The following is a 16,219-nucleotide window of genomic DNA, read 5'->3' as shown; positions in this document are numbered from 1 at the left end:
CTGACAGTCACACAGCTACCTGTCTCCTGACTCTTAGGGGTGACTATCTCCCTGTAACTCCTCTCTATTTCTGCCTTTGCCTCACGAATGATCCGAAGTTCATCCAGTTCCCTAACTTGGTTTGTCAGGAGCTGCAGCTGGATGCACCTTTTGCAGGTGTAGTCATCAGGGACGATTGTGCTGTCCCTGACTTCCCACATCCTGCAAACGGAGCACTCAACTGCCCTGACTGCTGCCTCCATTACCTACTCCCAAGTTAATTAAATTAATTAAAGGAACTTACCCAGCCTGACCTCACTGGGAGCAAGCCTCAATGAAGCCTCTCGAGCCAAACCCTCAAAGCTCCACTCTTACCCTGAGCAACTCGCACACTGGCCGCTCCTCTTCAGTTACCCCTCCTTTGTCCCTGCCAATTATCTCAAGTACTCACTCCCTCTAATCAAGTAATCAACACTCTGTTTAACCCTTCAGTTGCCCTCCACACTCCTTTTAAAGCACACTCACCTCAATCAGCTGCTTCCCAGCATTCAACACTCTCTAGACTGAAGAGATTGGTTTAGTTGGCTATGTTATTACTAATTTAGCTGGTTCAGCACAACATTGTGGGCCGAAGTGCCTTTTTCTGTGCCATACTGTTCCATGTTCTGTGTACACGTTTTGTCATCTGTTCTGCGTGCTCAGTCTTCTCTCCAGCCTGTGGGCCTGATACCGACCACAGAACATGGAACAACTTTGCAACTTTAATGTAATGATTGCCAATGATCAATTCTCCAGTTGATTGCCAATGACGGATTCTCCGGATGATTGTCAATGACGGATTCTCTGGTTGATTGTCAATGATCGATTCTCCGGGTGATTGTCAATGATCAATTCTCCGGATGATTGACAATGATCGATTCTCCGGATGATTGTCAATGATCGATTCTCCGGTTGATTGTCAATGATCGATTCTCCGGATGATTGTCAATGATCGATTCTCCGGGTGATTGTCAATGATCGATTCTCCGGATGATTGTCAATGACGGATTCTCCGGATGATTGTCAATGATCGATTCTCTGGTTGATTGTCAATGATCGATTCTCCGGTTGATTGTCTGTGACCGATTCTAAGTTTGATAGAATGATATTTGTGGAGCGCCTGACTGGAGCTGAAAAACAAAGATTCCAGGAAAGGTAATCCTGTTAGATTCGTGTCAAGAACCTCAACCGAGCTTCAGCAGGTTTAGACTATATCCTTATAACTAACCCCAGTGCACAAGAGGCTGCAGAGCAGGGATTCCAGATCCGTGGAACCCAGGATGAGATTCTCTGTTGCAGAAGGTTGTAAACTCAGCCAGCTCCATCACAGACACAACCCTCCCTCCCCTATCTTCCAAAGGCGGTGCCTCATTATCCGGGATATGCCCTCTTCTGAACCAATATACACTACCTCACTATCTTTTTTTTCATTTTCCTCTATTTTTGCACTACCTATTTAATTTCTCTCTCTCTCTCTATTATCTATCTATCTATCTATCTACACACACACACACACACACACACATTACAGAATGTCTCTCTGGTGCTTCCTGCTCCCTCCCCTTCCCTTTTTCTCCAACCATGATTCCCCTCTCCCTGCCCCCTTCCTACTCTCAGTCCACGATAGAGACCCATATCAGAATCAGGTTTTTATTATCTCTCACACATGTCATGTATTTTTTTGTGTCAACTGTACAGTGCAATACATAAAATTACTACAGTACTCTACAAAATTCTGGGGCACCCTAGCTATATTACAATGTATTGCACCCTTTTTTTGCTTGGAGCTACAGAGGATGAGAGGTGACCTGATAGAGGTGTATAAGGTGATGAGAGGCATTGATCGTGTGGATAGTCAGAGGCTTTCTCCCAGGGCTGAAATGGCTAGCACCAGAGGGCATAGTTTTCAGGTGCTTGGAAGTAGGTACAGAGGAGATGTCGGGGTTAAGTTTTTTACGCAGAGAGTGGTGAGTGTGTGGAATGGGCTGCCGGTGATGGTGGTGGAGGTGGATACAATAGGGTCTTTTAAAAGACTCCTGGACAGGTACATGGAGCTCAGAAAAATAGAGGGCTATGGGTAACCCTAGGTAATTTCTCAGGTAAGGATATGTTCGGCACAGATTTGTGGGCCGAAGGGCCTGTATTGTGCTGTGGATTTTCTATGTTCCAATGCTTCTATATATATGTGCCTAAGACCATTGCCACAAAACAACAATTTTCGCGATGTATGCTAGTGATATTAAAACTTATTTTGATTCTAATTCTCGTGCACCAAAGAGGAGGTACAGAAGCTTAAGATACACAATCAACAATTCAGGAACCACTTCTTCCCTTCCGGCATCAGATTTCTGAATGGACAATGAACCCAAGTACACTACCTCGTTATTCCTGTTTTTGCACAATTTATTTATTTTGTCATTTACAGTCATTTTATGTCTTTGCATTTCATTGCTGCCGAAGAATCAGGTTTACTATCACTGGCCTAATGTGTTGTTTTGCTGCAGCAGGTCATTGCAGTACATAATAATAAGAAAAAAACTATAAATTACAATAAGATAATATAAAATAAGTAAGTACTGCAAAAAATAAAAAAGAACAACCGTGGTAGTATACCTGGTTTCAGTATCCATTCAGAAATCTGAAATCTGATGGTGGGGGGAAGATGCTGTTCCTGAATGGCTGAGTGTGTGTCTTCAGGCTCCTGTATCTCCTTCTTGATTGCAGCACTGAGAAGAGGTCAGGCCCTGTGTGATAGGGTCCTTAGTGATGGATGCCGTCTTTCTGAGGCTTCTCCTTTGGAAAGTGTCCTCGATGCTGGGGAGGCCAGTGCCCATGATGATGCTGGTTGAGTTTGCAATTTTTTGCAGCATTTTCCAGCACCGTGCAGTGGCCCCTGCATACCATAGAATGATGTAACAATTAAAACAACATGTCATGTAAAGCAGTGAAAATCAACCTGATTCTCATACTTTTGCACGCACTGATATTTCAATGCTTGTTAACCTAAGACCCAGAAGCTCCAAGGTCTGACTCTTTGCCGCGGCTCTGAAGTTCGAGGCAAATGTGCCTGACCCACCATCACCTTCACAGGCTTTTCACACTCTGCTGAGTGCCACTTGACTTGGGCAGGTTGTTATTAAAACCAACTTGACCCAATATACCTCCAATTGGCCTTTAACATTATCATGGAAAAGGACAGAATCAGAGAGGACAGGAAAAGTTTTAATTGGGGAAGGGCAAATTATGAGGCAATAAGGCTAGAACTTGCGGGTGTGAATTGGGATGATGTTTTTGCAGGGAAATGTACTATGGACATGTGGTCGTTGTTTAGAGATCTCTTGCAGGATGTTAGGGATAAATTTGTCCCGGTGAGGAAGATAAAGAATGGTAGGGTGAAGGAACCATGAGTGACAAGTGAGGTGGAAAATCTAGTCAGGTGGAAGAAGGCAGCGTACATGAGGTTTAGGAAGCAAGGATAAGATGGGTCTATTGAGGAATATAGAGTAGCAAGAAAGGAGCTTGAGAAGGGGCTGAGAAGAGCAAGAAGGGGGCATGAGAAGGCCTTGGTGAGTAGGGTAAAGGAAAACCCCAAGGCATTCTTCAATTATGTGAAGAACAAAAGGATGACAGGAGTGAAGGTAGGATCGATTAGAGATAAAGGTGGGAAGATGTGCCTGGAGGCGGTGGAAGTGAGCGAGGTCCTCAATGAATACTTCTCTTCGGTATTCACCAATGAGAGGGAACTTGATGACAGTGAGGACAATATGAGTGAGGTTGATGTTCTGGAGCATGTTGATATTAAGGGAGAGGAGGTGTTGGAGTTGTTAAAATACATTAGGACGGATAAGTCCCAGGGTCCTGACGGAATATTTCCCAGGCTGCTCCACGAGGTGAGGGAAGAGATTGCTGAGCCTCTGGCTAGGATCTTTATGTCCTGGTTGTCCACGGAAAAGTTACTGGAGGATTGGAGGGAGGTGAATGTTGTCCCCTTGTTCAAAAAAGTTAGTAGGGATAGTCCAGGTAATTATAGACTAGTGAGCCTTATGTCTGTGGTGGGAAAGCTGTTGGAAAAGATTCTTAGAGATAGGATCTATGGGCATTTAGAGAATCATGGTCTGATCAAGGACAGTCAGTATGGCTTTGTGAAGAGCAGATCGTGTCTAACAAGCCTGATAGAGTTCTTTGAGGAGGTGACCAGGCATATAGATGAGGATAGCACAGTGGATGTGATCTACATGGATTTTAGTGAGGTATTTGACAAGGTTCCTCACAGTAGGCTTATTCAGAAAGTCAGAAGGCATGGGATCCAGGGAAGTTTGGCCAGGTGGATTCAGAATTGGCATGACTGCAGAAAGCAGAGGGTGGTGGTGGAGGGAGTACATTCAGATTGGAGGGTTGTGACTAGTGGTGTCCCACAAGGATCAGTTCTGGGACCTCTACTTTTCGTGATTTTTATTAATGAAACCATAGAAACCATAGAAAAACTACAGCACAGAAACAGGCCTTTTGGCCCTTCTTGGCTGTGCCAAACCATTTTCTGCCTAGTCCCACTGAATAGAAACCATGACCTGGATATGGGGGTAGAAGGGTGGGATGGCAACTTTGCAGACGACACAAAGGTTGGTGGTGTTGTCGATAGTGTAGAGGATTGTCAAAGATTGCAGAGAGACATTGATAGGATGCAGAAGTGGGCTGAGAAGTGGCAGATGGAGTTCAACCCGGAGAAGTGTGAGGTGGTACACTTTGGAAGGACAAACTCCAAGGCAGAGTACAAAGTAAATGGCAGGATACTTGGTAGTGTAGAGGAGCAGAGGGATCTGGGGGTACACGTCTACAGATCCCTGAAAGTTGCCTCACAGGTAGACAGAGTAGTTAAGATAGCTTATGGGGTGTAGCCTTCGTAAGTCGAGGGATAGAGTTTAAGAGTTGCGAGGTAATGATGCAGCTCTATAAAACTCTGATTAGGCTACACTTGGAGTACTGTGTCCAGTTCTGGTCACCTCACTATAGGAAGGATGTGGAAGCATTGGAAAGAGTACAGAGGAGATTTACCAGGATGCTGCCTGGTTTAGAGAGTATGGATTATGATCAGAGATTAAGGGAGCTAGGGCTTTACTCTTTGGAGAGAAGGAGGATGAGAGGAGACATGATAGAGGTGTTCAAGATAATAAGAGGAATAGATAGAGTGGATAGCCAGCGCCTCTTCCCCAGGGCACCACTACTCAATACAAGAGGACATGGCTTTACGGTAAGGGGTGGGAAGTTCAAGGGGGATATTAGAGGAAGGTTTTTTACTCAGAGAGTGGTTGGTGCGTGGAATGCACTGCCTGAGTCAGTGGTGGAGGCAGATACACTAGTGAAATTTAAGAGACTACTAGATAGGTATATGGAGGAATTTAAGGTGGGGGGTTATATGGGAGGCAGGGGTTAAGGGTCGCACAACATTATGGGCCGAAGGGCCTGTACTGTGCTGTACTATTCTATGTTCTATTAACTTTCCCAACAGCAACGAAATTAATACCGTTGCATTACATTCCGGACGAACTCTAACGATTATATCGCCGTAAGTGCTTTCCAGTTGCCGTGCCTGTGCATAAATGTTCCTGCTTCCTAAAATAATATATGAATACGTCACACTACGTTCAACCTAAGCGGCCAAGAAGCAGCTAGTACAGATTTTAATGAAAACAAACATCCCCATCGAAATTAGATTTCTGAACGGATAATAAATCCAGGAGACTGCCTCACTATTTTGTTCCCTCCCTTTCTGCATTACTTATTTTTATGTACATTCTACATTATATATATGTAACATACAGTAGCTTATGGTATATTTTATGTATTGCACCGTATTGCTGCCGCAAGATAACGTATTTCACGACATGTGTCGGGTGAGCGATGATGAAACGGTTCGGATTCGGATATCCACTCAAACCGATGCATGACGCTCGGGAACGGCTGTGGCGAAAGTGCTGGCCAAAGCGAAGTTTCCCATCTAAAGGCAGGAAGTGAGACAGGCGGGAGAATCTCACACCCACGCGTTCACACACATAAAGTCATAACCATTTATTTTTAACCTGGTGTAATTTTGTAACAGTATAAACGCTAATCATCCTTCACACCCTGAACGCTCTGATGTTTTCATGAATGCGACCAGTGGCCGGAGAAACGCCGAGACTACGGGTGGTTATAATTAAATCTGCGACCTTCGCCGCCGCAGGACCCCTCCTGCTGGGTACGGATTGCGTTCCTATCGCCGGTCAGGCTACAGCAGTGATAAAGACGTGGGTCTGGGAATGGCGGGAAGGGTCACCTTTTCGTGACTTTGGAAATAAATCTGTTTTCAGATCATTTAAATTATTATTGTGACGTGCTTTGTAAACACAAGGTTATATAAGATATCTCGTCGGTCACCGAAATGTTAGGGAGTTACCATAAGGTGAGATAAATGTGGGTAACCATAAGACCATTATACACAGGAGCAGAATCAGGCCTTTCGGCCAATCGAGTCTGCTCCCGCACTCAACCACGGCTGATATATTATCTCTCTCAACTCCATTCTCCTGTCTTCTCCCCGTAACCTTTAATACCACAAGACATAGGATCAGAATCAGGCTTTTTGGCTCATCGATTTCTGAATTTACCTGACATGGCACATCTTGATGACCGTCTCACCTCGGAGTCGGAAGGTTTTCGATTCAAATACCGCTCCAAGAGACTGAAGCACAAAACCTGGTCTGAGTTCCCTTCGCTAAAACAATCTCTCTGATGGAGGCTGCGGAGATTGCAGCTTGTGAGATATGCCTGTTACAAATAATTGTGTAGAACATTATGGCATAGCAGACTGTGAATTAGAATTAGAATCGGATTTAAGGTCTTGAAAGTTGTTGTTTTGCGGCTGCAGTACATTGCAGCAAAATAATTAAGAACTATAAATTATAATAAGTAATAAATTAAATTAAATAATTAGTGCAAAAAGATAGAAAAATAATGGGTTCATTGTCCATTCAGAAATCTGATGGTGGAGAGGAAGAAGCTGTTCCTGAAATGTTCAGTGTGTGTGTGTGTCTTCAGGCTCTTGTTCCATCTCTTTGATGGTAGCAATGAGAAGGGTCAGGTTCAGTATCGGGTTTAACATCACTGGCATATGTCGGGAAATTTGTTGTTATGCGGCCGCAGTACATTGGAATACGTAATCATAAAAATATGAATTACATTAAGTATGTGTGTGTCTGCGCGTGCGTGTGTCAAAAAGTTAAATTAAGTACGTATTGCAAAGACAGAGGGGGGAAGGTAGCGAGGTAGTGTTGGGGGTGATGGGGGTCCTCGGAATGATGAATGACGTCTCCCTGAAGAATCGCCTTTTGAAGATGTCCTCGATGCCGGGGAGGCGAGCGCTCACGATGGAGCCGACCGAGTTTACAACTTTCTGCAGCTTTTCTGATCCTGTGCGGTGCCTTCTCCATACCAGACGGTGCTGCAACCTGCAACCAGTTAAAATGCTCTCCGCGTTACATCTGTAGAAATGTACGAGTGTCATTGATGACATCCCAAGTCGGGTAGCTGGAAAAGTCCAGCAAGACAGTTCCTTCACCGTATTTATTTCCCGCTCTGGTCCGGTGACAGGAGTTGGAGGTCGCGACTCTATTATGAATGTGTAAGATTCAGGCAGACGGGAATGGTTTGGAATATTTCCTGACAGCGAGGACAGGAGTTTGAAATGACACACTGGAGAGGCATTGAATTTTAAGTGTGTTTAATTAAACTAGATTAAATGGTTAAACAGGATGCAGAAGAGAATGTGTAGGAGTTGTTTCAGGTCGAGTGCTCTCCGACAAAGTCCCTTTTTAAGAAACGTCATTCAGGGTTTAATGCAGAGCGGTTGTAATACCCCCGCGGGTGCGCGCTCTATAGGCAAGTGAATTCTGATTGTATTGTAAGCAGGAGAGAAAGGGTTGTTGTTTTAATTAACTAGAAATGCCCATTTTCCGCAAGAAATTCACATAATTACTTCAACGGATGCAGGTAAATCGCGGCCCAGTTTTAAAATGCGGAAATACAGCTTAGTGCATTGTGTCGACTAGTTCGGGGTTCCCTCTCTGTGTCTTTTGTTCTGTTCAAACGTTTCCTTTACTTTCCTCTTTTCTGTCTGGGCGCCGTGTGGCCCCCGTCATATTTACACGCAGAAGCACTCGGCCCGTGCGGTGCGGTGCGGTGCGGTGCGGCGAGCGGCTCTTCAACCGAACCACAGGAGAAAGATTGTGAGAAAACACAACGCAAACGGATGGGGAAACTTGGGCCGATCGCGAACGCTCAGGATACGGAAGTCTCTCACTCAAGGACCATTATAGGAGGTTTGGGGTGGATGATTGGGATGCAGATGACTAGTGGGGTGAACCTGCTGGTGTCCCGAAGCGCGGGGTTCGGAGGGGAGGTGCATGGACTCACGATGCAAGAAAGGACAAGGCGTGAAAGTAGTATCATCATCAGTTTTGACCTAAAGACAGAAAAACACATCCACGACAAAAGAAAGCCCATTCGATTCAGCGAGGTTGTTAGGACAACGAAAAAATATCCTTGGATGATTAGTTCCACTTCAAAGGAATTTACATTCAGCGGTGGAAAAGCAGGTCTTTTATTTAACCACAGGGTTTTTTTTTCAAGAAGAGGAATCGTATGTTTGGTCATTGTGTTTAATTTTCTCCATTCAGAGAACACTTGTATTAAAATAAATAGCCGGACCATTATAAACTGCTAATTGTGATGTGTAAACCTATAAAAAGAATCTATCAAATAGACGGAGGAAAAGTAACACAACAGGCCATTGTAGGAGATCTGGTAGACGGCATCCTTATTCAATCGCCAATACTCTGAACTCCTTCTACCATCAAGGACTCTTTACAACCCATGTTCTCAGTATTATTTTTTAACTTCACTCACCTCAACTCTGAACTGATTCCACAACCTACAGACTCACTATCATGTTCTTTTAATTGCTTTATATTTGCACTTTGTATTTTTTTTTGCACAATGGTGTTTGCGCATCAGGAACAATTATTACCCTACAACCGCCAGGCTCCTGAACCGGCGTGGATAACTTAATTCACCTCAACTCTGAACTGATTCCACAAACTCACCATCATGTTCTCGGTATTAATTATGTTGTATTTGCATAATTTCTCTTCTTTTGCACATTGGTTGTTCGTCAGTATTTGAGTATAGTTTTTTTTTCATAAATTTCTATTGTTTTAGTTTTCCATGTAAACGCGTGCCAGGCAATGAATTTCAAAGTTTCAAAGTAAATTTATTATCAAAGTATGTTTGATAATAACCTTGAGATCATCTGCTTGCAGGCAGTCACAAAACAAAGAAGCACAATGGAATCCACGAAAAATCGACGGTCGTACTTTGATAATAAATGTACTTTGAACACTGAATGCCAAACCCACTGAAAAAAATGAGAGCGGGGCCGATTCTGCAAAGTCCCTGCAAATTTAGCGTCACTTAAAACGGCATGGCCAAGCATAACTTGCCAACTGGGCGTGTCCTCTTTCTATCTGAGGGTCGGTCAGCCTCGGCAGATAGTCTGGAGAATGTGTCCAAAGTAAATTTATTATCCGAGTACATATATGTCATCACATACATCCCTAAGATTCGTTTCCTTGCAGGCAATCACAGTAATTACAAGAAACACAAAGGAATCAATGAAAGACCGTACGGACAATCAACCAATGTGCAAAAGACAGCAATAAAAAGAAAAAATAATAATGATGACTATGATAATAATAATAAATAAGTAAGCAATAAATTTAGAGAACGTGAAATGATGAGTAGATTGTGGGAACAGTTTAGTGTTGGGTCGAGAGCCTGATGGTTGAGGGGTAATAACTGTTCCTGAACCTGGTGATATGAGTCCTGAGGCTCCTGCACCTTCGTCCTGATGGCAGCTGTGAGAAGAGAGCATGTCCTGGGTGGTGGGGGTCCCTGATGATGGATGCTGCTTTCCTGCAACAGCGCTCCGTGTAGATGTGCTCAATGGTGGGGAGGGCTTTACCCGTGATGATTTAATCACAGCTGCTGTAAGTGACGCGCAGCACAGTTTTTTTTTTGCTTATTTACAGTCGGAGCTGATATATAATAAAGCAGGTATATCATTAACAATTGAACGTCTCCATTTACCTCAAAATCATTTAGATAAATCCATTTTTGTTCGAATAATTAAGAATACTCTTATTTAAACTTTTAATTCATATGTTTCTCTGCGCATTTTTTTCGACAGCAATACTATACTGCTATTTGAAACACCAAACAGATTCGGTGCAGATATCCTCCTCTGAATTAGTCTTAAACGATCAATCGATTAAGTAATAAATAAATCAATGCAGTTTATACGTTCCTTCTTGTGTGCACGTGAGTTTTCTCCGGGTGCTCCGATTTCCTCCCCCGGTCTAAAGATCTACGAGTAAGTAGGTTAATTCGCCATTGTAAGCTATCCCGTGATTAGGCAAGGGTTATATCGGTGGGTTGCTGCGCTGCGCGGCTCGTTGGGCCGGGATGGTCTGTTCCACGGTGTATCTTTAAATAAAAACTATCTCTTCTGTAGTCTGGAAATCGAAATCGCTTGCCCCAGTACAAACTGTGTCTGAAGTAAGACACCTTTCATATCAGTGTCTCCGGCGCCATCCTATTATTCACAAATCGACTGTTGGCGCCGTCAGGAATGGCAGGTAGTGAATGTCCTAGGAAGAAAAATCGTTCTGGTAAGAAGGGCAGATGTTCACAATGCAGAATGAGCAGAGGCTCGCCCCGTGGTTGCCCAGTCAAGCCGGGGGCGCCGGAAACCCTGGGGACTGTTGTACTTTGAGCTGCTTTTTTGAACGTCAGTGCTCACAGATATCGCCGCGCTTCCGAAAATTCACTCCCGAATAACTCCCTGTGCACGTCAATTAGCACGTTTATTGTTTCTGTCGTTTGCATATTTCAGATGAATTGGCTGTGACGCAAAGTATTTCCAAATGACCCAAAATATGAAAGAACAGTATCACATCGTTAGAGTAACATTCCATTATTGGACTATTCAGAGTAGTTGGGTCCACCTCGCTTGGGAATAATGATAGTTCCGCAAATCAGGAATGATTTCAGAATGACATTCCAATCCTCGGTGAACTAATTCAATCCTCTATATACCTAACAAATCTAGGGGAGTGCCCATCCTCCTGCGTTATCGGGCAGTCCTGGTTCAGAGTTTTTACATAGTTGTTTCTGTTCCGCCGTTGGCAGGTATACCACGCATTTAGGAGCCCGTCCGCTACGCCTTGTCCCCCGTACGCGAGAGCGTGGAGCCCCACGCCTTCACCGTGGGAGCGCAGGGTGGTACCGAGCCTGTCATCGGGTCGGTGCGGGGGCGGGGGCAGCAGTCGAACGGAAGGGACGGAATCCACTCTGAAGTCAGAACGGTTCAAGGGCATGAAGTTCATTCTACCTTCCGGCCATCTAGAAGGTACACTCATGTCCGACTGAGGTGAAGTCAGCTGGTTCCCGAATTCAGACAGACCAGCGGAAAACCTGCTGAGAGGTGCTCCAGCTTTAATTCCAGCGGACGGGTCCAGTTTTATCCCCAGCGGGTTGGAAGCCAATTGGCCAGAAGTGCATTCGGGTCGAACCAGTGTTATCTGATTGACTCCGTCTCCGGTTAGGGCTGTGGATACGGGAGATAAGGGGACTCCGGGTCTCGTCTTGGTCGACGCATCCAACTTGTCCATTCTTGTGGAAGGCAGCGAACGCAACCTAGGCGCTGGAACGGATTTGTCCTCGGAACAATGGAGAGAAGATGCACTGGGCTGGAAGGAAACAACATCTCCTGCAGAAAAATCACTCTCCGTGTCCGAATAAACCCCCCCGGTGAAAGTGTCGCGTTCATAATTCGTCGGGGGCGAAGGCTTACAGTGCAGTTTCATGTGTTTCCGAAGGGAACTGGGGTGCGTGTACGATTTCTCACAGTCCTTGACCTTACAGATGTAGGGCTTGTCGCTGGTGTGGACGTGAGCGTGCTTCTTTCGGTCGCTGCTGTTGGCGAACTTCCTTCCGCAGCCCTCGAATTCACACCTGAAGGGCTTCTCACCTAGAGAAAGAAAACACATTCCGTAGAAAACTTATCTTCCAGTCTTCAAAATCGATAAAATTTTGTTCTGAAAATGTAGATATAAACATGAATTCTACCCGAGATAATCTCACAAAAGTATATTAAATATTCCAGACGCATGGACAGATACATTGTTTCAAGTAATCCCTTTGTCAGTTGTTCGTACGCTCAGCTCTAATGGGGTTACCCAAGGCTAATTGCTATTTCTGAATACTGTCAGCTTATAGCGCACCTGTTTGGGACTAAATTTGAATATACTAATTGAATACGTGTTAAATTTGCATGAATAAATAGCGCGTATCATAAATAAATAGCAATCTTTCTGAATTGATCCGATATTCAAACAATTGTTTCTCTGTACGCCCTTTTCGCACAAGGCCAGGACTGTCCCGCGGGGCCCATATATTTAGAGGACAGTCCGGTCCGTAGTTTCTTCTTTCCTGTGGTATTGGAGTATGTGGCAACGTGATACAGGAGCTAGTGGGGTACAGCGACTAACTGACGGCAGTGAAGGATGTAAACCCACTGTTAGTCTCCCGGACTCTTCAATAACAGTTCCATGACTAACTTTTCAAAGACACCAAATCTACCAGATTTTCCCATACACTACTAAACCCGGTCAATGCAACTACGCCCCGTTAGGACCCCCATCACCCACATGCTGCCATCAATGAGGAGGTACATGAGCCTGAAGACACGCACCCAATACTTAAGGAATATCTTCTTCCCCTCTGCCATCAGATTTCTGAATGAACAATGAACACATGAACCACTTTTCATCTCTTTTCGCACTACTTATTTAAATTATATATGCTGTGCACTGTAAACATAGACTATATATTTATTTTCATAGATGCCGCCTGACCTGCTGAGTTCCTCCAACATTTTGTATGTGCTTCTCTGGATTTCCAGTATCCGCGGAATATCGTATTTATACGTATAGTAATTGATAGTTCTTTATTATTATTATTATTGTGTATTGCAATCACTGCTGCTACATAACAACAAATTTCACGACATACGCCAGTGATATTAAACCTGATTTTGAAACAATTCTACAACTGATCTCTATGTGAACGTCTTGGATGTTTCAGTTTTTAAAGGTTAGGTATAAATGGTAAATGGTGTTTCATTATAGTTGCTGTAACGTTCTTCTTATTCTTGAATTTATACCAACAGCTTGTCAGCAGAGCGAGAGAAAGTTTAACAGCATCAAGTACAAAATGCTGGAGGAACTCAGCAGCTCAGGCAGCATCTATGGAAATGAATGCACAGTCGACGCTTCCTGATGAATGGTGTCGGCTCGAAACGTCGATTTCCATAGATGCTGCCTGACCCGCTGCGTTTTTCCAGCACGTTGTGTGTGTTGGTCTGGATTTCCAGTATCTGCAGAATCTCTAGTGTTTAACAGCATTCCGAGTCTGTGGAGGGCCGACACGACGGAGTGGAGGATGAGGAAGCAGGCTGACTGACCTGTGTGCGTCCTCTTGTGTATTTTCAGGTTCTCTGAGCGGGCGAACAGCTTCTTGCAACCGGGATACGGGCAATGGAATGGTTTCTCGCCGGTGTGGACCCTGACGTGATTGATCAGTTTGTACTTGGCTTTGAAGGCCTTCCCTTCCCTCGCACAGTTCTCCCAGCAGCAAACGTGAGAAAGGCGCCCAGACGTCGCAACGTGCTCTACCGTCAGGTGAGCCACCAACTCCTGGATGCTGACGAAGGTCCGGGAGCAGCAGCCCTTGGACATGGGCTCGTGGCAGATCCACCTGCAGACCAGCTCCCGTTTGATGGGCTTCAAGTATCTCAGAAACGGAGGGGAGCCGCCGTGAGCAGATAAACTCAGGTTAATCGGGCTGTAGTTCTGAAGCAGCGAGGTGAAGTAATTCTCGCCGCTTGCCCCCGTCACTGGGTGGTAGTGGCGTGACCTGCCGATCAGGCCCCCTGATATCCCTAGTGGGATATGCTCATTGAGCGCCCTGGTGCTCTGATCGTGAAAGGCAGAGATGAACGGGTGACCCCCACTCCCGGCGCGGCCGCTACACTCGCGGTACATTCGTTCGGCTTTGCCAAACGCGCCCTGGGCTAGACCGGCACCCGGGGGATGGTCGGGCACTACGGGCATGGAAGCTGTCGAGAAATCCCGCCGGGCGAGGAGCTCCCTCCCACTGAAGCCAGAATAAGACTGGTAGGGGGCTGCAAGAGTCGTGCCCCCGGTGTATTCGGATAGATTGTGCGAGGGGCTCAGTTTTAAGGAGAGCGCCAAGTGTTCTGGGGGCAAAGGTGACGACCCCACACTGACCTCGGTCTCACTCTCCCCCGGGTACACGTGTGAGAGTGGGTAGCCGCTAAATCTTGGCACGGCCGTCATCATCTGCCTGGACTGCCGGTCACCTCTGGGCAAATCCGCTAATCTGAGCGCCGGGATTCGCCTAGAAGCGTGTGTCCATACCCACTCTAATCTGCTGCTCAGCACCAACCTCCCGACAGTCCCTTAAGCAGAGTGGGGAGCGCCGTGGCAGATTCCCTGATCCATATCTCACACTGCCATTCTGCGTCAGGCCCCTAATCTCAGGAGCACAAAGGCATCAAAACGGACCAGGGATCCGGAATAAAAGCGCAGCAGGAAGGTCTGCTTTTCAAAACGAAGGGCGAGGGGGATTGGAGGGATTTTTTTTAAAATGACTGACGCGAGACGAGCTTGCTGGGAAGATACGCATGCGCTCGCAGCGTGATTCCACGCCAATTTTTTTGCAAAAAGAAATACTGTGAGCAACACTGTACGTCATCGTGCGAACGGATTGTTTTGTCTGGATCATTTAGTTTAGTGGAGTCGAAAGATTAACGCGCAGTAAATAGCACAAAACTGTACCATTAAATGTGACGGTTTCAAATGAGAATCCGAATCAGAATGAGGTTGAATATCACTGGCAAATGTCGTGAAATTTGGTGTTCTTCGGCAGCAGTATATAACTAAAACTATAAATTACAACAAGAACTATATATAAACAAAAAATAACCAAGTAGTGCAAAATGAGAGCAAAAAAAAGGAAACTAGCGTGGCGGTGTTGATGGGTCCATTCAGAAATCTGACGGCAGAGGGGAAGCAGCTGTTCTGAAACGCCGAGTGTGTGTACCTCCTCCCTGACGATAGCAGAAATGGGCATGTCCTGGGTAAAGGGAATTCTCAATGATAGATGCAGCCTTTCGGAGATTGTTGAGATACGTGTTTAGAAGTGCCATGTACTGCGCTCCGCCGACTGTTGTCCATTAGAGCGCATTGGACCCTCCCAGCGGAGGTAAACCCACAATAGCAGCGAATTCTCTTGAGGCCCACGGGAAATAACCAGGGCGGAATTTATCTACCGCCGTGGTCAGCTTCCGAGGAGCTGAGAGTTTAGTCCCAACTGAATTGGCCAGAATTTTCAATCGACTGAAATTCTTTCACTTGGTTTTTGACTTCCCTCTCCAGCACTGATTGACGGGCTTGAGATGGCATGGTCAGTCCGCTAATCGTGACGTCAACAAGGAATGCGCAAACCTATCCATCTCTCTCATCAAAGACACACACACACACACACACACACACACACACACACACAAGCACACACATACACACAGACACAGATAAACACACATACACACAAACACAGACACACACACAGACACACACACGCACGCACACACACATACACACACGCACACACACCCCAAACACACACACACACAAACACACACACACACACACAAACACACACACACACAAACACATACACACACACACACATACACACACATACACACAAACACACACACACACATACACACACATACACCCACACACACACCCACACACACACACACACACACACTCACACTCACACACCATGGAAAGCAGCAATTGCACACGAATTACTGCCACATATCCCTCCAGATACGCGATACACCGTAGTCTGGGTTACAAAACCATCTACACTAATTTCAATCCGCATCGAGACAGTGGCTAACAAATAGTGAAACAATTCTCTGCACGCTCACGTCGAGAGACATACGCACTCTTAC

General features: G+C 45.4%; 1 protein-coding gene across 1 annotated transcript; it reads right to left on the bottom strand.

Annotated features, from left to right (window-relative positions):
• Nucleotides 1-11,017: 11,017 nt before the first annotated feature.
• LOC134352576 (zinc finger protein ZIC 1-like) lies at nucleotides 11,018-14,528 on the bottom strand. Its single transcript, XM_063059829.1, has 2 exons — nucleotides 13,634-14,528; nucleotides 11,018-12,139 (listed from the first exon to the last, which is right to left on the bottom strand). The coding sequence occupies exons 1-2, from the start codon at nucleotides 14,526-14,528 to the stop codon at nucleotides 11,190-11,192; spliced, it is 1,845 nt and encodes a 614-aa protein (XP_062915899.1). The 3' UTR covers nucleotides 11,018-11,189.
• Between the last annotated feature and the right edge of the window lie 1,691 nt (nucleotides 14,529-16,219).

The sequence above is a fragment of the Mobula hypostoma genome, chromosome 10, assembly GCF_963921235.1.
Source record: "Mobula hypostoma chromosome 10, sMobHyp1.1, whole genome shotgun sequence".
Taxonomy (NCBI): Eukaryota; Metazoa; Chordata; class Chondrichthyes; order Myliobatiformes; family Myliobatidae; genus Mobula; species Mobula hypostoma.
This window is presented reverse-complemented; position numbering and strand designations above follow the sequence as displayed.

Excerpts from the sequence above, each read along its gene's own strand:
- LOC134352576 (XM_063059829.1), bottom strand. The coding sequence starts at position 14,528 with ATGACGGCCGTGCCAAGATTTAGCGGCTACCCACTCTCACACGTGTAC. Across the intron at positions 12,140-13,633 it reads ACACAAGAGGACGCACACAG|GTGAGAAGCCCTTCAGGTGT; the intron begins GTCAGTCAGCCT and ends TTCTTTCTCTAG.